Here is a 20,530-nt window from a genome sequence, read left to right as displayed (position 1 = left end):
CAGACCCAGACCGGAAACTCTGGTATATGAGGGCATGGGAGACAGATTTGGGGAGGCCACTTACCAAGGAGCAGTGGGATGCGATTTTTTTGGCTACTAAAAAAGCCTCACAATACACCTCACTAGCTGAGAATTGCTACAAACTCTTATTTCGATGGTATTGTTCCCCAGAACGGATGCATAGATTTGCAGCCCAGGCCTCACCGCTGTGCTGGAGGGGGTGCGGGCAGATGGGATCTTTTTATCATATGTGGTGGACATGTCCTCAGGTGACTAATTACTGGACCCACATAACTAGTGTTCTTAACCAGATGCTCGGAAGGCAGCTCACTTTACTGCCTGAACATGTATTATTGAACCTCCCGACCGATATTCCGCTAGCCCAGTGGAAGCTTGCTCATTTAGTGATAATGGCAGCGCGCTGTGAGCTAGCCTTAATGTGGAAATCTGATACAGTGCCCTCCGAGCTCCAAGTGAGGCGGCGTTTAGTTCGGTTACAGCGTCATATAGCGGGGATTCTGGCATCCCGCAACCGCAGACCGCAGAATACCACTTTTTTGCAACCGCTGGAGAAGTGGCTGGCCCTAATGCCAGACATCTCAGTGTAGGTGGTTTCGGACCCCTGTGAGGGGCCTAGCTACCTAGTTGGTGGAAAGGGCGGCAGGAGAAGGGCAACCTTTATGTTATACTTCTTGCTGTAATCCCCTGGGTGAGGTGGGGTAATCTCAATGATGTCAGGGTATTTTTCCCTCTACCATGATGATCATTCTGTCAGACCACACCACCAGTTTCCACTCAGTATTATTTCTTTTTCTTTTTATCTTTGTCTCCCGTAGGAGATATCAAAGGACTTTTGTCTTGTCCCTCTTTGGGGGGGTGGGGGTGGGGGGGGGGGGGGGGGGGGATCAATATTTGAGCATTGTGTCCGCAGAGAGGAGATATTGCAGGAGGCCCTGCATTTGGACATCTATTTCTTACCTAATCGGTGTTAGGTTGTTTATTGGTTCACATGTTGGTTCTTTCTTTATGTACACAGTAGCTTGTATATGCTCCTCTGTTACAGATGTCAATGTCATGTTGGTAATTTGAAAACTTAATAAACTACAAATTTAAAAAAAAAAAAAAAAAAATAAAACTATGGGACTACGGACTTCTGGAATATATCTTTCACTGGGCAGCTGTGGAGCATGATACATGGAACAAATGCTGGTTTAATGCAACAACAGGTGAACATTTTGGAAGGGGGTGTAGATTTTTTGGGCGAGATGTTACACCAGTTCTGTCATGTTTTGTCATATAAACCTGAAGCACTGAAACAGAAAAAGCGAGGCACATTCTCATTGCGTTTATACTTAAGGAAAAATCTCGAGGGGTGTGTTTGGAAAAAGCTAAAATGAGAACAAAAGGTCTACCCAGTTTAAAACAAGGCTAGCAATGTGGGCTCCCTGGAGTACACAAGATTTCCAAATGCATTCTTTATACTGAGCACTAATTTCCAAGATGCATTTGTCTGTCTGACCTATGCTCTATTCTGTTTTACCAGCCTAACTTTAAAGTCAGGTGTATAACTCTCAAAGTTATCGGGGCAAGTTTCCAAATTGCCATGTGGGTTGCAAGGTACAAATTAATTTTCAAAGGACAGTGCTGCTGGCTTACGTTGTGAACTCAGTACCTGTGCACCAGCCGCTGTGCAAGGAAATTAAAGCCCCATGCACCCTTCCCCACGCTCATCCTGCCTCTTTTTTTGCCACAGGTTCTGTTACCTTCGGGAGGCATTGGAAGGAAGGCAGCAGGTAAACAGCTGTTTACTGTGATAAAGAGGCTGTTTGGTATAAGGAACAAGGAGGATCTGACAGGACAAGAACTGGGCCCAACTTGAACAGGTTCAAAAAGAAGCTCTCCCTTTATCTGTTCACAAGAGCTAAGGCAGGACAAAGGGAAGGATAGAACTACAGTTCCCGACAGACCGTGGGATTGGTAGAGTGGGAGGAGCTTCAAGGGTGGGATTAAGCGTCAAGAGCAGAAATATCCCAGGAAAACTACATTTCCCAGATTCCCTAGCCATTGGGAGGACTAATGGGAGTCTAGAGTGGAGTCCCTGAACATAGGGAGGGACTCCAACCCCCTGGCTCTTCCAGGATAAATGTTAGAAAGTCTGCAAATTTCTTGCTAAATTAGTTTTGTTTTAAACATCTTGCTGGGTTTTTTTTTCCTTTCACAGTTTTATTTTTTATGTTAGTGCCTTTGCTGACTGCCAAGGCTGGATTTTAAGCAAAGCTTTAGTCCTGGCTCTGCAGAGCTTACACCTCTGGATTATTGATTTTAACTCTGCAGTTGATTTTCAAATTACCTTACATGTGTAAAAAGGTTTGGCAGTTGCTCTGCAGTTGCTCTGCATGAGCATAAATCAGAAAGACAGGAGGTTTTGCACATCTACGGTGGAAACCAACTCCCTCACGTGCGATACCTCATGCACAGTTGCTACCACCCTTAACAAACAGCTTGGGGGTAGCCTGCATGGAGCAGCAGTTACTATTGCCCTTAAAATAATTATTAAAAAATAAAAGAGAAAAAACTTGCTGGGTAGGCTAGATGGACCAATTTGCTCTTTATTTGCCACTATTCATTATGTTACTATGTTACAGATGGACAAATGGTCAGACACAAAGTAAAACCCCACCTATGGAAGAAGCCACATAAATGACTTCGCCTCTCAGATGTGTAACCCACACAACGAATGGTTCTCCCAGGATGAGGCTGAAGCAAAAAGAAATTAAAAAAAAAAAAAAAGCACAAAATATTACCATTTCAAGCAATAAGCAAAGTCAATGCATGTACATTTACGTTTATGTTCTATATAAGACAGAAACCCATGGCAATATAGTAAAAGAATTTATTGACATTGGCAAAGATAGAAACATTATTTTTTGTAGCTAATAACCAGAAAACCAAACCCACCTTCTCTCTCAGGTCAAAAAGATATCCCTAAATCTCTACCTAAATTCTGACCATGTTTACCAGATACTTTAGATGAATTTCACTGCTGTCCAGTTGGGTGATGGATACAGTTGCAAGATGCGTGGGGAATCACCATTGACTTCCAATGCGCCACATGGAAAAGGTGGTCCTCACCAAAGCAAACTAAAAACAACCACAAAAACCCTTTCTGTGCTGCAAGAAATCACAACCATCTTCTGATTATTCTAAACTGTTGTCCTTCTATGCCTTAAGCATTAGGCACATTCTAATACTGTTTAGCTTTAAAAACTAGAACTAAACCAAGATTTATCTAAAACTCACCTTACTTGCCTTATCTAAATAAGGCTACTGTTCAGAATTACATAGATAATTTAGCAATCGCATTGCTTTATGCAGTATAGACACTGTAAAGGACACCTAAAAAGAAAGGAAAGGCCAGCTGGATTTCTGACAGCACTTCATTGCACTGATGCATGTGCAAACTCACAGGCCGATACAGTACAGTGCGCTCTGGCGGAACGCATTGTTAACCTGCAATTGGACGCGCGTTTTCGACGCGCTATTACCTCTTACTGAATAAGGGGAATAGCCAGAGTGCACTGTACTGTATCGGCCTGTGAGTTTGCTCATGCACAGGAGCCTTACCCCTACGTGCTAGCTTTACCCCTTATTCAGTAAGGGGTAACAGCATGTCGAAAATGTGCATCCAACCCCCCCCAATAGCGCCCGCAACATGCAAATGCATGTTGCGGGCGCTATTAGTTATTCCCGCACGATACAGTAAGTAAAATGTGCAGCCAAGCCACACATTTTACTTTAAGAAATTAGCGCCTACCCAAAGGTAGGCGTTAATTTTTGCCGGCACTGGGGAAGTGCACAGAAAAGCAGTGCTTTTCTGTGCACCCTCTGACTTAATATCATGGCGATATTAAGTCGGAGGCCCCAAAAGTTAAAAAAAGTAAAAAAAATAAAAAATAAAAATTTAAAATGGGCCCATGGCTCGCAGGTTGAAAACTGGATGCTCAATTTTGCCGGCGTCCGGTTTCCAAACCCATGGCTATCAGCGGGCTCGAGAACCGACGCCGGCAAAATTGAGCGTTGGCTGTCAAATCCGCTGACAACCGCTGCTCCTGTCTAAAAAGAGGTGCTAGGGACGCGCTAGTGTCCCTAGCACCTCTTTTTGCCACAGAACCTAATTTAAATAAATTAATTTACTGTATCGTGCGCACAGGAGAGTGTCCTGCTCGCCCGCTCTCCCGTGATTTTTACTGTATCAGCCCGTCAGTGAGTGATTTGGGATTTGGCCACCCCTAGGCACCTCAGCAGAGGTATGAGGATGGAAGGCGGGTGTCCCAATTCCTGCATTGCAATCCTGATCCTACTGTGCTCCAGTCCTGCTCCCTTTGCAACTGTTCTAACCTCTCATACACAGCACCAATCCCTTTTCACCAAAAGGAGGAAGTTTTATTTATTCTTATTCACTCTCACAGCATTTAAAGTTTCATTATAAAACGGGTGAGCTAAATAAAGCATTGTCTAGTTCAAGGCTTACTGCACACCTTGTTCTGTCATAAGCTACTACACATTTGTGATTTTAAATGTAACCTTACTTGGTTGAATCTATTATTCCAAAAGGCAGGTAATAAAGCCACAGAAATAAGAAAACCACCACTGCAGTGCTGCCTTTTCATGGGTAGGGTTGCTGCTATATAGGTTCTGAGTGTCCTTTCAGCAGCATTCAGTCTAACTTTACACAATGTTTAGAGGGAGTTTCTATTGCTATTACTAAAGTGACACCAGAATTTGAAAAATGATTTTGCATGGTGAGTTGTTAAAAATAAATGGCCTAGGTCTGATCTACTCTGCTCTGGTTGTTGGGGGAATTTCTGAGGAGTGTATATTACAGAAGTTAAGATGCAGGGTTTAGATTGAGATACTGACCCATCCTATAAAAACACCATATGGAAAAAATTGGTTGAATAATGTTCTTAAATAATTTTAATAGTACTTATACTGGGTGCTGAAACTGGCTAGAGTTATTTTTTTTATCCCATCTAAGGTCATTGAGATTTTTTCTTGTAATGCTTTGTCTAGCCAATTTAAAAGTAGAATGCTGTTATAGGGGGTGGGTGTGACATGAAGAAATGTCACTTTGACCTGTCCCCTCCAAATGTAGCTTTGTCCTCTGTTGTGCCCTCTAGAAATCCTACTGCAGCCCTTCCCCTCCTCTTGCTCTGTTAGCAATGGATAGCCAATAGGAGAAAGCTCTAGTCTCTCCTCTTCTAGCAAAGAGCCTTCTTCCTACAGTCCTTCCTGCATGCTGCTTTTTGGGTGGGAAACAGAAGAGGAAGGGGCTAGTATAGGGAAAGTAAGGTATTTTCTTTGCAGTGACTGCTGCAGCTTCACCCATTCCCCTCTTTGTCCCTGAATGACAGGAGGGGAGGGGCTGGATTAGATAGCGGTGTGGTTCTTCTTTGCTCTGCTCTAGGAATGTGCATTTGTGTAAAATGAAACTGCAACATGTGACAAGGCTAATTCGTCTCATGCGGGGCCCTGAAACAAATCAGGGCCCCCCCCCCCAAATGAAACAAATGTTATTTGTTCATTTTGTTCAAACTAATGATTTGGGCCTAGGTCTAGGGGTGCGACCCCACCGGATGGCGTCATTAGGCTTGCACGTGCCAAAGAATGAAGAGGATGAAGAAGAGGCTCCGAGGCTGAGGCCCAGGCATCAGGACTTGGGGTCCGGGTTGAGGCCGCGGCATCGGGACTCCTCATCCTCTGGACCAGGTACAGACTGGGGCCCCGGCATTGGCCCAAAGGCTCTGAGGTGGCGGCAACCTACTGCTCCCTTGGCCTTTGGCCTAGGCTGAAGCTGATGGATCCCCAACAATGGATAGGTGAGGGCCGGAGCGGGGGCTCCTGGCCCAGGCGGTTTTTTGGGCAGGAGGCTTCGTTTTTGTTTTTGGCTATTTTTTTTTTTAATTGATTACTTTTTTTCTCAAGAATGAAAAAGAATCAATCCACGAACTGATATTCGTGGAAAAAAAACAACACCTGAAAACAATTTTTTTTCTCCTGCACATCCCTACCAGTCTCTCCTCCATTCCATCTGTTCTCTGTATGCTACCTACATGAGAGGAGCTAAAGCAGGAAGCAAAGTGCTAGTCTCTGGTATCTGAAATTGGCTTCTGCTCTGACCTAAGGAGGAGAGTATTAGCTTGCCAAAGCTAGTCAAGAACTATTATTAGTCCCAATAAAAAGTTATCACTATGTATGTATAGTTAACCTTTATTTCTGTACCTGGAACACTGGGTACTGCCCACTAGAGGTGGGGTATAACATACCGTCCCTGAATCTAACACTGAAAGGGCAAGAGGTAAATGGAAAAAATGAAAAAGCCCCATGAGCCCATATATAGCAATACCCCATTTATGTATTATTACTTGATAACTTACGTTTCTGTATATTTTAACCTTTATTTCGATGTAGTCACGTGGACAAAGAGGGCAATTTCCCCGCCCATCGAAATGCATTGGAAGGAAGGGATTGTAATGAAAAAAATGTGGGGAAAACAGTTAAATCTCTAGCCAAAAACAAGGAAGGCCTCACCTCATTGCAACTGAACAACTTGTACAGGAAGTACAAGTCCTAGAGCAACCTAATAGGTGACCACGATAGACCTTCCTTCCCCAGTGTTAGTCACCATTTCAAAGCTAAAGCCCGCCCTCTTCAGAGCTGTGGAGAATCACTGGCATACGCTTTCCGGGGAGCGGGGCGCAGGCAGCCTTCTGGGAGATGTAGTCATCCGGCGCGCGATGGGCGGTGACCGAGTACATCTCCCATCCTGCCTCACGGCTGAGGGTGCGTAGACGGCAACGGCATTGCGTCACCACCAGCTGATGAGCCTGAAGGAGCAGCGGGAGGGGGGTGGAGCAGTCGCGGGCTGGTGAGCCGGTTTGGGCCGTCGTGCGTCTATGACGGGGGTTGTAAGAGTCGAGGCGTCCTCCGGGGTGGCCCGTCCGTCAGCCCGCCCAGCGCCTGGTTTCGGAGAGGGAGCACCGGAGGTGCGTTGCGATTCGTCGTAAATCAGGATCTGGGCCCTTGCCTCCGCCGGGGATGGCCAGTGGTGGCCCTGACTGCTAGGCCGGTGGTCTCTCCTCCGCTCCTCGCCATGAGTTGTTGCCCAGCTCCTGCAGCTGATGCTCCGAGCACGGGGCGGGCACCGGGGTCGGTGGCGGCTAGGAGCTGCGATGCCACCAAGTGGGCAGCTGGGCTGTGCAGCCAAAGGCAGAAAGGTCGGGAAGAGGCCATGGAGAGACTGGGCCAGGCATTTCTGGGCTGCCTGGGGGACGCGGACCTGGCGCCCAACGGGCCGAAGGAAGGGGTAGATTCGCCGGAGCTCCGCCAGGTGCTGCTGCTTCTCCTCCGGCTTTCCGAGAGCTGTCCCTTCCCGGAAATCAAAGAGCGAAGCTGGCAGCTGCTGCAGACTGCACAGGTAAGGGGAGGGGCGCAGCATTCGGATGGGCTCTTAGTCATGTCCCGTATTTGCAGTCGTACTGACGCTTGTATTGCCAAGAGAACCTGCCACAGCTGGCAGGTGCCTGCAGGATCACGGCATCTCTAGAGAGACGTATCTGGGGCAAATCGAAATGAGATTTCAGTATATCATACCCATCCCCTCAACATGGCCTCCCTTGGCAATAAATGATACAGGAAGTCCAAAGATAGGCCTATGCAACTTTTAATAATCCAACCAATTTCAACCTTTCAGAGTCTTAATAAAACTATCATGAAAATTATTGCTAACCTCATTCACCGAATTCTTATATATAGATTATGAGAGAAGTCTGAAGTCTAATTAGGAAGGACAAAGCACAATAGCCATTCTGGACCTCTAATTCTGTAACCTGCTACTTGTCTACAAAAATTCTCCTAGTAATAGACCTAGGATATTGATCCTTTTCAATTCACTATGCAAAAAAGAAATATTCAATTTCTGTTGTCACTTCAGTAATGGGGAATACAAACATCTACTGCCAGGCCCTTAATGAAGTAATGCAAAGCTTAGGTTCTGAGTGTTTTTGTTTTTGTTTTTTGCTATCATACCATAACAGCACTAATGCCAAAGTCTCAAACAGCAGTAACCCTACTTTTGAAAAGGCACCACTGTAAATATTACACTGGATCTTAGAATACCAATAATTCTCCTATTGGAGAAACAAAACAAACTGACTTGCTGCAGATCCCTATACAGGAGCTGCACAATAGTAAAATCACTCACCTTGGTCACCCACAGAACAAGGGCAGACCCTCATCTAATATAAAATAAGAGGCCACAAATTAGAATCAGAAATGTGATTTCCTATCTATTTTTTCATTTCTTCCCTTCTCTGTCTCTCTGACATTGATCTTTCCTTCACTTCTTTTTCTCCATTTGTCTTCTCTGATACTCAGAACGGGATTTTACCCCACAGCATCCCCTTCTCTCATCCTCCAGTTCATAGTCTCCATAGTTGCTTTCTGTCTCCTGTACTCACTGTATCTGCAGCCTTCTCAATCCTCCTATTTCACTCACTTTAGTTCCCCTTTACACGCCCCTTCCTCGGCTCTCATCTACCTTCCTCTAACTCTTATTCATTCACTAGCTCCATTTCCTTTACTGTCACCTACAGTTGTGCTCATACGTTTATGTATCCCTGGTAGTAAGATCAGGAGAACCAGACAAAGTAAAATGATCAAATGGTCAGCAGAAAAGGTGTCAGCAAGCCAGACTATATGTCCTGCTATATCCCTCAAGGACCATCCAGACAGTTCAATTATTCACCTTTAAATTCAAGTGGAACCTTTTTATGATTATTTTTTAGGGTTTTTTTCTGTAAGTAAAATACGAGACCAACAGTCAGATGAGAAAATCACCAAGCCCGACAGTCAGTGTTTTGCTGTAAAAACAGCTTCTTCAGTGGTTTAATAGTGGGGTTTATAATGGGACACATCGTCTGGCTTACTGACACCTTTTCTGCTGACCATTATTTGATTATTTTACTTTCTCTGGTTCCCTTGGTTTTGTTTTGGTTATTTATTTTCTGAAGCTGACCTGAGCTCTTCTATTTGTCAACATTTTAAGAAAACATGAGTGATCAAACAAAACAATTGTCTGTTTTAATGCGTTTCAAATTAAAACTATTATGCATCACATAAGAAGATAAGAACATGCCATACTGGGTCAGACCAAGGGTCCATCAAGCCCAGCATCCTGTTTCCAACAGTGGCCAATCCAGGCCATAAGAACCTGGCAAGTACCCAAAAACTAAGTCTATCCCATGTTACTGTTGCTAGTAATAGCAGTGGCTATTTTCTAAGTCAACTTAATTAAGAGCAGATAATGGACTTCTCCTCCAAGAACTTATCCAATCCTTTTTTAAACACAGTTATACTAACTGCACTAACCACATCCTCTGGCAACAAATTCCAGAGTTTAATTGTGCGTTGAGTGAAAAAGAACTTTCTCCGATTAGTTTTAAATGTGCCCCATGCTAACTTCATGGAGTGCCCCCTAGTCTTTCTACTATCCGAAAGAGTAAATAACCGATTCACATCTACCTGTTCTAGACCTCTCATGACTTTAAACACCTCTATCATATCCCCCCCTCTGCCGTCTCTTCTCCAAGCTGAAAAGTCCTAACCTCTTTAGTCCTTCCTCATAGGGGAGCTGTTCCATTCCCCTTATCATTTTGGTCGCCCTTCTCTATACCTTCTCCATCACAATTATATCTTTTTTTGAGATGCGGCGACCAGAATTATACACAGTATTCAAGGTGCGGTCTCACCATGGAGCGTTACAGAGGCATTATGACATTTTCTGTTTTATTCACCATTCCTTTTCTAATAGTTCCCAACATTGTTTGCTTTTTTGACTGCCGCAGCACACTGAACCGACGATTTCAATGTGTTATCCACTATGACACCTAGATCTTTCTTGGGTGGTAGCACCTAATGTGGAACCTAACATTGTGTAACTAAAGCATGGGTTATTTTTCCCTAAGTGCATCACCTTGTACTTATCCACATTAAATTTCATCTGCCAGTCTCACAAGGTCTTCCTGCAATTTATCACAATCTGCTTGTGATTTAACTACTCTGAACAATTTTGTATCATCTGCAAATTTGATTACCTCACTCGTTGAATTTCTTTTCAAATCATTTTATAAATATATTGAAAAGTAAGGGTCCCAATACAGATCACAGAATAGCACAGTCATTAAACAAAGCATAGCAATAAGGGAAACAAAATGGTCATGTTCAAAAGTTTGCATACCCTTAGTTCTTAATGTCTGCTATTGTCCCCTTTGCATTAGTGACTGCAGTCTTTTGTGATAGCTGTGAATAAGGCCCTTTTATTTTCTCATATAGTAAAGTTCCGGATCCTGTAAATTCTTTGGTTGTCTAGCCTGAACTGCATGTTTGAGCTCTCCCCAAAGTGGCTCAAGGATGATGTCAGGGGACTGTGATGGCCACTCCAGAAACTTCACTTTCTCCTGCTGCAGCCACTGAAGGGTCGACTTGGCCTTATGTTTGAGATCATTGTCATGTTGGAAAGTTCAAGTGTGCCCTATGCGCAGCTTCCAGTCTGAATACAAATTCTTCTCCAATATTTTCTGATAAGATGATGCATTCATCCTACCCATCTTCCCATTCTCTTTATTTCACCTCATCCCCAGTCCCATTTCCACACTCACCCCTTTATAAACCTCCTCTCAGCCCCTGCTGAGCCTTCATGCCATCACGTCCTCTCCTCTCTCTTCCCCTCCCCTTCCAGCAGCAGCTGGTCAGGCTGCCACACATCTGCCAGCCTGAGCTGCTGTCCCTGCGCCTTCTCCTCATGCCAACCGAGCAAATGTGTTCAAATCTTGCAGGGCAGAGTTCAGAACATGCTGGCCAGTGAGAACTGAAGATGCAGGTCCCACCCTGACAGCAGCATAGGCTGCTGCGGCACCTCCTCCAGGTGCACAGCTGGCCCAGCAGGGTTTGTGTACCTCATCTACTGTTGCAGTGCCAGTCTCGCAGTAGGAGCAGTGTGATTTCACTCCTTGCAAAACTGACCCCGCAACTGCAGGAAATGACATTTGCTTTAATGCTGCTCCTGCTCTGCTGCTGGCTTGTGGGAGGTGGGGCAGGATGTGAGGAAGAGGTTCCACTGCATAACAATGCATCGGGTGGGAGGTTTAGGTTACCCCTGCTCACTCCCATGCCTGAAACTGGGGTGGCATTTGCTATCCCATGTCAACACCCATGTGGTACTTGGCCTGAAAGCACAGCGAGTGGATGATGGGATGAAGGCTTCATCTCTTAGTTATTCCTGCTCATTTACCTTGTGCAGTTTTAAATGTATTTAAAGGATAGTTCTCAAGGCCTTTTAGCTACTTAACAAAAACAGTTTGGCTGAAAATGCCTTTTCCTCTGCCCATCCAAAAGTATACTCGGGCTTTCATAGCGTGAATAACTTTTAATGTACAAGGAGGCAACCCCAGAAGTGTGTGTAGGTTGAGGAGGGACATAATGTGTACCAGCTGTGTAATGTATAATTATTATTGTATAATGGTAAGAGTGTATGCAGTGCTCTGTATGGTAAGCATAGATGCATCTCATTCAGGGCAGGAATATGACGAATCAACAGGAGCTGCACAGTTATAGGTACCTACCCCAAAGAGCTTACATTTGAAGTAAAAAGGAAAGGGTGCAGGAATGAGGGCTATTGTGGGAAGAGGGACAGAAAATATGTCCATGGACCCTATCCTGCATCCTCTCTAAAGAATATTGATTAGGTGGGGTTTTTAACCATTTGTTAAACAAACCAACCACAAATAGTGTTCTGTTATACTTCGTAAAGAAACAAAGTTTAAAAGGTTTTATCTGGTTAGGTAAGTAGTGAGGCAGTGGTGCTAGCGTGGAACCAGTTACACCTTCCCCTGGGAAGGACACAAAACTGACATCTTTATGGGACATGTTCAAGGCTTTTTCCTTGGAGACGCTGCTACTCCCCCTCTAGTCAGTACTGAGCACCCGAATGACTCAGTTTTCAGAGGGAGGTTTTAGGTCAGTATGAGCTTTTTGACACGCTCTCCTAATCTATAGAAGCACAGATGCCTGTGATGCTAATTTCAGATGGGCAAAGCAGGACTACAGATTCCATAATGCAAGTTGAAAAACTGGGAATGGAAAAAAAGTCTTGGCCTAGAAACTGGGTCACTTGGCAGCTTTGTCTGAAAGATTTTGGGAGCAATAAAAGATGATGATTAATTTTTTCTATAGTTCTGATGGTGTGCGCAGTGCTGCACATGGTAAATAGAGCCAAGCTTGTACAGGGTTGTAGTTATTCATTAACTCAAGTCGAACAGATACAGGAGGGAAGAGAGTTCAGCTCCTTGGAGAGCCTGAGGATGGAGCTGTGCTGTATGTGGGCATCCTTTGCAGCAGGTTCTGCTCATTCAGTCACGCCAGCCTTCTTGCAAGCCCTATGCTGTTGTATGAAGGCTGTTTTAAGGTTGTAACTGTTGCTTCATTTAGGTTAATGTCTTCCTGCAGGCCGGCTCAGGCGTTGCTTCGTGCAGAATGCTCCCAATGCTTCATTGTTATCCTGTTTGCCACTAGGGATCCTTTGTGCTTATCCCATGTATTTTTTAAATTCAGTTACTGTTTGTCTCTGCCAGTTCTTTTGTCTTTCTGTGAAGAAGTATTTTCAGATCTTGTTCCTGAGCATGTCCCTAGAAGCCTAATGCCTTGACCTCTTCTTAGAGCATTCTTTCCTCTGAAAAAGGTTAGTTTCTTGTGCCTAATTTTATACCTTTTGAATGTTTGTCATGTCCCTCTATCTCCCCTTTCCTACAGGGTGTACATATTTAGGCCACTAAATCTCATATTGTAAGGCTTTTTTTTTTTTTAATCACCTGCAGCCTGTCTGGAGGTGTGGCCTACAGAAGTTGAGGTCTTGCCAATAACCTGTACAGAAGCATTATTGCCTCCTTTTTTTTTTTTTTCTGCTGCCTGCGCCTCTCCTTGTGTACACTAGCATTCCTGTGGCCTTGGCCACTACCTTTATCATTGTTTTTCTGTGTTGAGGCCATTGGACACGATTACCCTGAAGTCTTCCTCCAGGTCAGTGTGCATCAGCTTCTCACCCCCCTACTTTCTCCATTGTGTACTGCTTCTGTGGATTTCTGCACCCCAAATGCATGACTCTGCAAATATTATCTTAACGTGCCCTTATGACAGTAACAGGAGGTGGAAAAGCAGGAACGTCCGACATGTGTTGCACCCCAAATCAGCCGCCCAAGCAGTGTCTGTATCTGTCGATCTGGAAAAGATGTCATTGGCCACCTTCAGACTCACAGATCGGGAGAGAGAATTTTCCTGGACTGCGAAGGAATGCCGAAGAAGACAACAACATTTATCATGAACACAGAAACCAAGTCCTCTAATTGCAACGGTCATTAAGCTCACCTGTCTGACATCCAAAGGCTGCAAGTCTCCTCTTAAAAGTATTAAAAGCCTCCGAAGGAATGCTGTGCATTTCAGGCTGGGTACATTACTGCTTTTACTCCTAAAATAACTTGATGTTTCTTTTGAGACAGCAAATAAAACATTTTACTGCAGGCACCAAGTCTAAGGGCCTCTAACCTACACTCATAAACCTAATCAAACAGACAGATTAGGCAGCAGCTGGCTCATCCTTAAAGAGGCAGAGCATGGTTTTCCTCCTGTGCCGCCATTGTAAGTATGGCTTCTCTCTGTTGCTTCTCAGTTTCCCACCTATCTCCCTCTTACCACAAAAGACTGGGGGTGGGGGAGGGGTAAGTCATTCTGAAAGAGTTTGGAGCAAGGTGAACCTTTTTCCTTTTGTATGGAAAGTGCATTTGGCTGCACCTGGAGGACTCCTGGGGACAGATGTGTCTCAGGTGGGGTCTCTGTGCCTGCTCACACGTCTTAAATCTCTAGAGTTAGTTAAATTCTACCAACTACCTACCTGTTTCCTCTTTTGGGCTTTTCTAAAGTCTCCATGCCTTTTTTATTGACCTAATATAACTTGTATTTCTTATATCTTTGCACTTTTTTAGAATTGTGTTCACCTTTTATTGACAGCTACCTCCTTACCCTATCCCTGTTTTTTTTTTTTGTTTTTTTTATAAATCTTCCCTGAGTCCACATTTCAGCTGTCACATTTTTGTATTCATACTCGACATGCATTAACATGATGTCTGCCTAGGACTCTGCTAGAGTGCTGCCATACTGAGCCTTGATCTCCTTACAGTAAATGTGAGAGGGTGATATTGTATCCAACCTACCATGGCATAAGAGTGAGATTCATTCTTGTCATCGTATGTGCAAAACAAACCCATTTGAAATACCCCTTCTCCCCCCCCCCCCCCCCCCCATCATACATTCAAATTAGACCTTAAAGATATATGTGCTCCACTGTTTGCACGGCTGAGTAGGTTCGATCAAGAAGCATTGTGTGTTAGTGAGGGACAGAGTTGAAATAATAATGTAATGTAGCCATGGGCTTTGGACAGAAATTCATAGAGATTCTATTGGTTTTCTTTGCTGCAAGCAACCCCAGATCAGAGACTCAGGCTCTCTGCGAAGACGTTTGGGAACAGAACTCTGCAATTGCTACGAGGGCGTCATTTAGTGGGAACATCATTTGAGGAAGATTCACAGGGTGGGGTTTTCATTTTTGCCTTTCTGTGCATCATTCTAAATTATTACCCAGGTGCGATGAGAAAGCAAAGGTATAGCCAGCCAGAAGGTCAGTAGGGAGCGAAAGTGGACAGAAAGGATGGGCCTGGAGATCTTATTCTGTGTGTGCTGTATCTACACACTTCTCTGCCACCTACCCCCACCACTGCAGAGGAGATGCTCAAAACGCTGTTCTACGTGCTCTGTGTCCTCCAGGACTTTATGTCTCCAGAAAAAACTTTGATGAATGAATAGTTATTTGGCCACTAGGCATGTGCATTCGTCGCATCTGTTAAGAACATAAGAAAATGCCATACTGGGTCAGACCAAGGGTCCATCAAGCCCAGCATCCTGTTTCCAACAGTGGCCAATCCAGGCCATAAGAACCTGGCAAGTTTTGGCGGGTAAGCGCGTATCTCGCCAACTTTCTAGTATATGCGAGAAACAGAGATGCACGCATTCTATCCGTTTTCATGTGTGTACTAAAAAATCGGCGAGGTACGCGCTTACCCACTGAAATGAATGTAATAAATGCTTATCCCTATTGGGCAGTCTGGTATCCGCCTTAGTGAAGCAACTGCACTTATTTGCTGTAAACAAATAAATGGTTTGATGTGACAAATAAAATACAGAGAAGTCGTATGAAGACCTGAGTTGTGAATTTCATAAATATGGACTTTGTCAAAATAGGGATGTTCTTGGAGGAAGAATTGGAAGACTGGGAGAAAATGGGTGAAGTGGAACAATAATGGGCCAAGTTAAAAGGAGCTATTACAAAAGCAACAAATCTGTGTGTTAGAACAGTAAAAAAGGTAAAAGGATAAATAAACCGATCTGATTCTCAGAGGAGAAAGCTGAAAAAAATAAAGGCAAAAAGAACAGCATTCAAGAAGTATAAAGGATCCCAAAAAAGGAAGACAAGAATACCTGGTGAAGCTGAGGGAGACAAAGAAATCAGGAAAGCAAATGGTAAAGTGAGGTGACAAAACATTTTACAGATTTATTATATAAGAGAGAGAAGGGGAGGCCTGAAGTGGTATAATGAAATTGAAAGGTGAAGAGAGCAATGTGTGGCGAGAGACACAATAAAATGGCAGAGCTGTTAAACAGTCGTTTCATTTTCACTAAAGAAGACCCAGGAAGAAGGACTGTCGCTAGTTGTGAAGACCATAGATGGGGATGGAGTAGGCGAAACACCGCTTACAGAAGAGAATGTATGGGAAGAGCTATCCAAACTGAAAGTGGACAGGGCTGTGGAGCTGGATGCGATTCATCCCAGAATACTGAAGGAGCTCAGATGTTCTGCTGAATGGATCCCTGGAAATGGGAGAGGTGCTGTGTGACTTGGAGAAGAGCTGAGATGGTCCTGCTTCAAAAGAGTGGGAGCAGAGAGGAGGCCAGAAACTACAGGCTGGTTAGCCTTACCTCAGTGGTGGGAAAATTAATGGAGGATAGGATAGTGAACGATCTACAGTCCGGTGGGTTGCTGGATCTGATGCAACATGGATTCACCAGGGAAAAGTCTTGTTGGACAAATCCAGATTTTTTTTTGATTCACTGACTAGAGAATTGAATCAAGGAAGAGTGCTTGATAAAGATGTCCTTAGGATTTCAGCAAAGCTTTTGATACGGTCTACCTAGGAAGCTCTTGAATAAAAAGAGAAGCTTGGGAGTGGGCGCCAAGGTGGTGGAGTGGATTGCATATTGGTTGATTGACAGGAGGCAGCGTAATGGAAATGGAACCTGCCCTTGCGAGAGAACTGTGTTAAACGGAGTGCCCCAATTTGAGACTGGCTCTGTTCAATATCTTTGTGAACGACATTACGGAAGGGATAGAAGGTAAAGTTTGTTTGTTTGCAGATGATACTAAGATCTGCAAAAGAGTGGACACTCCTGAAGGAATAGAGAGAATGAAAAATGATTTTAAAAGACGAGTGGTCAAAGACACTGTAACTGGGATTCAATGCCAAGAAGTGCAGTCATGCATCTGGGGTGCGGTAATCCAAAAGAGCCATATATGATGGGCGGTGAAAGACTAATGTGCATGGATTGGGATAGATATTTTGGGGTGGTAGTGTCTGGTGATCTGAAGCAATGTGAAAAGGCAATAGCTAAAGCCAGAAGAATGCTAGACTGCATAGAGAGAGGAATAACCTGTAAAAAAAAAGGTGGTAATGTCCTTGGCCACACTGATTTCAGTCTGGAGCCCATATCTCAAAAAGGATAGACAGGATAGAGTTGGTCTAGAGAAGGGTGACCAAAATGGTGTGGGGTCTGTATTGGAAGACCTATGAGGTGAGGCTGAAGGATCTGAATATCTACCGTATTTTTCGCTCCATAAGACACACTTTTTTTCCCCAAAAGTGGGGGGGAAAATATCCGTGCGTCTTATGGAGCGAATATTAAAAAAACAAAAACAAAAAAAACCTAACTACACACACCTCTCCCCCCCCCCCCCCCCCCCTCCCAGACTTGCCAAAAGTCCCTGGTGGTCCAGCGGGGGTCTGGGAGCGATCTCCTGCACTCGGGCTGTCGGCAAAAGCTATCTGCGCCATTTTGAATACTGGCAGCAGATGGCCCGAGTGCAGGAGATCGCTCCCGGACCCCCGCTGGACCACCAGGGACTTTTGGCAAGTCTTGTGGGGGGGGGTCAGGAGGGTGGGGGGTTGTAGTTAATTAAATTTAAAAGGTTGGGATGGGGAATGGGAATAAAAAAACATTTTATGCCCTCCCCTAATTTGCTCCATGAGACGCACAGACGCCCGGGAACACAGCCTGTTTAGTACACCATTTTTTTTTTAAATTTTCCCACTCTGAATCCTAGGTGCATCTTATGGAGCGAAAAATACAGTATACCCTGGAAGAGAGGAGGTGCAGGGGAGATGTGATACAGAGCTGAAAAGTTTTAATGCGCATGTTCCTCAAACCCTTTCTGTTGAAAACAAACAGAACTAGAGGTCATGATATTACATTTCGGGGGGGAGGGGGAAGACTCTGGACAAAAGCGGGGAAATAATTATTCACAGGGAAGGTATTGGATGCCTGGAGGGCCCTTTCAGAAGAGGTGGTGAAGACTAAAACAAATTCAAAAAGATATGGGTTCAACACTGTGGATCCCTAAAAGCTGGAGTTGGAAATGAAGAAAAGGCTGCATGGAGCAGCAGCTGCAACCTCTAACAGGAGGCAAAGGGATTACTAACACTAACCAATTAGCTTAGCTGGTTTTCATGCAACTGCAGTATCATCTCTGCTTCAGTAGGGGAATTGGGCTTAGATGACAGCCAATGTTTTCTTAGGTTCTTAATGCTGGGCCCTGGACTGTTATGGTCCAGGGTACTGAAACGCAAACATTTGGGGAAAAAGCGCAGTACTGCAGAAACGGTCACGTCCAAAAAAACCAGGCCCGTTCAAGCAGCAGCACTGTATGAATTATCAAGAAGTCTGCTCACCCGTTAAAAATGTTGCTAGCGGTAATTTTGTTATGGGTCTGACAGTTGCTTGGTTTTGGTTGTTAATATTACTGCCCTTAACAGAAACATGGGGGTGATCTGCATGGAGCAGCAGTTACTACCATAAGAAACTTGCTGGGCAAACTGGATGGAGTTATTGGTCTTTTTCTGCCATCTTTACTATGTACATTACAATATGTTAAGGCAAAATATCAAAACCGTTTTGTAGCAAAAATACCAGTTCCACAGATATTGCTTACTGAGCCAGTGGGCCGCTGTTCCACTATTTGTCCAGCAGCAAAATTGACCAGCCCCAGGCTGTGGGGAAACAAGATTTTTATATACCCCAAGTGTCATGAGCTTAATGGCCACAGAGCCTAGAATGGTGTCAGGCCATCTGACTTCTAGCCTTGTTGCTTCTCTCAGTCTATTCTGTTAATATTGTTTAGCAAAATAGCTACGTGATCTGCATGTTATGATGGACTTTAGATGATGGTGGATTAGGTGAAGGCCAAGATACTAGGATAAGCATTCCAGGCCACTTTCGTCACTAAAGGAGCCTCTTGAAGGTTAGGGAGTTGTGCAGACTCCCAACTGGAGACTGCCAGGCTGAGGCTCTCAGGCTAAACAGTTCTTAGAAAGCTAGCAGAACATTTCACTGAATTGATCAACAAAGCAAGTCAGAGGGCCCATAGTATAGGACTCGGTGATAGCATATGAATTGCCATAGCGAGGGTCCATCAAGCCCAGGATCCAGGCCAATCCAGATCATAAGTACCTGACAAGATCCCATGCTACAAACACTCAGGCCAATACCTGCCCTTGGACGCGCGTTTTCCCTTACCCCTTATTCAGTAAGGGGCGTAAAACACGCGTCCAACCCGCGGCACCTAATAGCGCTCTCAACATGCAAATGCATGTTGATGGCCCTATTAGGTATGCCTGCGCGATACAGAAAGTAAAATGTGCAGCCAAGCCGCACATTTAGCGCCTACCCAAAGGTAGGTGCTAGTTTCTGCCGGCACCCTCCGACTTAATATCATGGCGATATTAAGTCAGAGGTCCCGAAGAGTGAAGAAAAAAAATTTAAAATGGGCCGACGGCTGTCGGGCCGAAAACCGGACGCTCAATTTTGCCGGCGTCCGGTTTCCGAGCCCATGGCTGTCAACGGGCTCGAGAACAGACGCCGGCAAAATTGAGCGTCTGCTGTCAAACCCACTGACAGCCGCTGCTCCAGGTCAAAAGGAGGCGCTAGGGACGCGCTAGTGTCCCTAGCGCTTCCTTTTGCCCATTTCTACCGCACCACCTAATTTAAATACAGAATCACCTGCACAGGCGAGTGGGCGTTCGTCCGCTCTCCCGCGGACTTCACTGAATCGGCCCGACTGAGGGATAAGCAGTGGCTTTCCCCAGCTCTACCTGGTTAAATAGTTTATGGACTTGTCCAAACCATATAAATCCAGCTATGCTAACTGCCATTACCACATCCTTTGGCAATAAATTCAAGAGCATTTGTGGAGTAAATGTGTAAGAATTTTCTCTGATTTGTTTTAAATGTGCTACCTTTATGGAGTGTCCCTAGTCTTTGTATTTTTTTGAAAGAGCAAATAACAGTTTCACATCTACCCATTCTACTCCACTTGTGATTTTATAGACCTCTATCATATCTTCCTTTAGCTGTCTCTTCTCAAGGCTGGAATCATGTCACAAATTGTTTCACATAGAATAGGAGCTGTTTGGATCCTGTTACCTGGCTAATATTGTTTACGGCCTCAGGGCCAGTACAGACTAGCTGGCTCTAAGCAGTGAGAGGTAATTTGTGACACCATGCTATTCAGACCAGAGCTACTCCCAGGGGATACAAGAGAATGTCAGAGCAACAGCTTAAAGGATTTCCTAGTAACGTAGTCGATGGTAGCAAAGACAGGTTTGGTTTAGTCATTCTGCCTGCTTATAAAAGCCTACATTGCTAAGGCTATAGTTGAGTGCAAAGGTTTAGGCACTTCTGGTCAAATTGCATGTTTCAGTGACTCTCTAGTTGAACAGGAGCTGAGACAACCTTTACATGGTGGAAAGTTAGTTGTCCAATTATAAAATATTGAAGAAGTGATTACCATAGATTAAAACCTGAACTGGTGTCATATTTTTTACATGCTTAAAATGTTTAATCGACAGGCTTATGCCTGCAGTGGAATGCAACCAGTATCATCAAATAAGTACTCTGGATCACATCACTTACCTTTTCGTCATCCCTCCCTACCAGTGGGCATATTATTTTGCAAAAAAAAAATTGTATTGCGTAACAAGAACTTTACTTAGCTTTAAAGCTATAGCCTCTCATTCCAAAAACAAGTGCTCTAATACGA

At 44.4% G+C, this 20,530-nt stretch overlaps 1 protein-coding gene and 1 long non-coding RNA gene across 2 annotated transcripts in view; one reads left to right on the top strand and one right to left on the bottom strand.

Annotated features, from left to right (window-relative positions):
- Positions 1-1,859: 1,859 nt before the first annotated feature.
- LOC115100580 lies at positions 1,860-6,882 on the bottom strand. Its single transcript, XR_003859141.1, has 3 exons — positions 6,438-6,882; positions 3,019-3,141; positions 1,860-2,757 (listed from the first exon to the last, which is right to left on the bottom strand). It is a non-coding gene; the product is annotated as an uncharacterized LOC115100580 (long non-coding RNA).
- A 100-nt stretch (positions 6,883-6,982) lies between these two features.
- Positions 6,983-20,530, top strand: part of SESN2 (sestrin 2) — a 48,439-nt gene continuing 34,891 nt past the window's right edge. The window contains exon 1 of the mRNA XM_029619099.1: positions 6,983-7,477. Coding sequence (XP_029474959.1) covers positions 7,154-7,477 — 324 coding nt within the window. The 5' untranslated portion in view covers positions 6,983-7,153. The remainder of the gene's footprint in view (positions 7,478-20,530) is intronic.

Source organism: Rhinatrema bivittatum, chromosome 11, assembly GCF_901001135.1.
Source record: "Rhinatrema bivittatum chromosome 11, aRhiBiv1.1, whole genome shotgun sequence".
Taxonomy (NCBI): domain Eukaryota; kingdom Metazoa; phylum Chordata; class Amphibia; order Gymnophiona; family Rhinatrematidae; genus Rhinatrema; species Rhinatrema bivittatum.
This window is presented reverse-complemented; position numbering and strand designations above follow the sequence as displayed.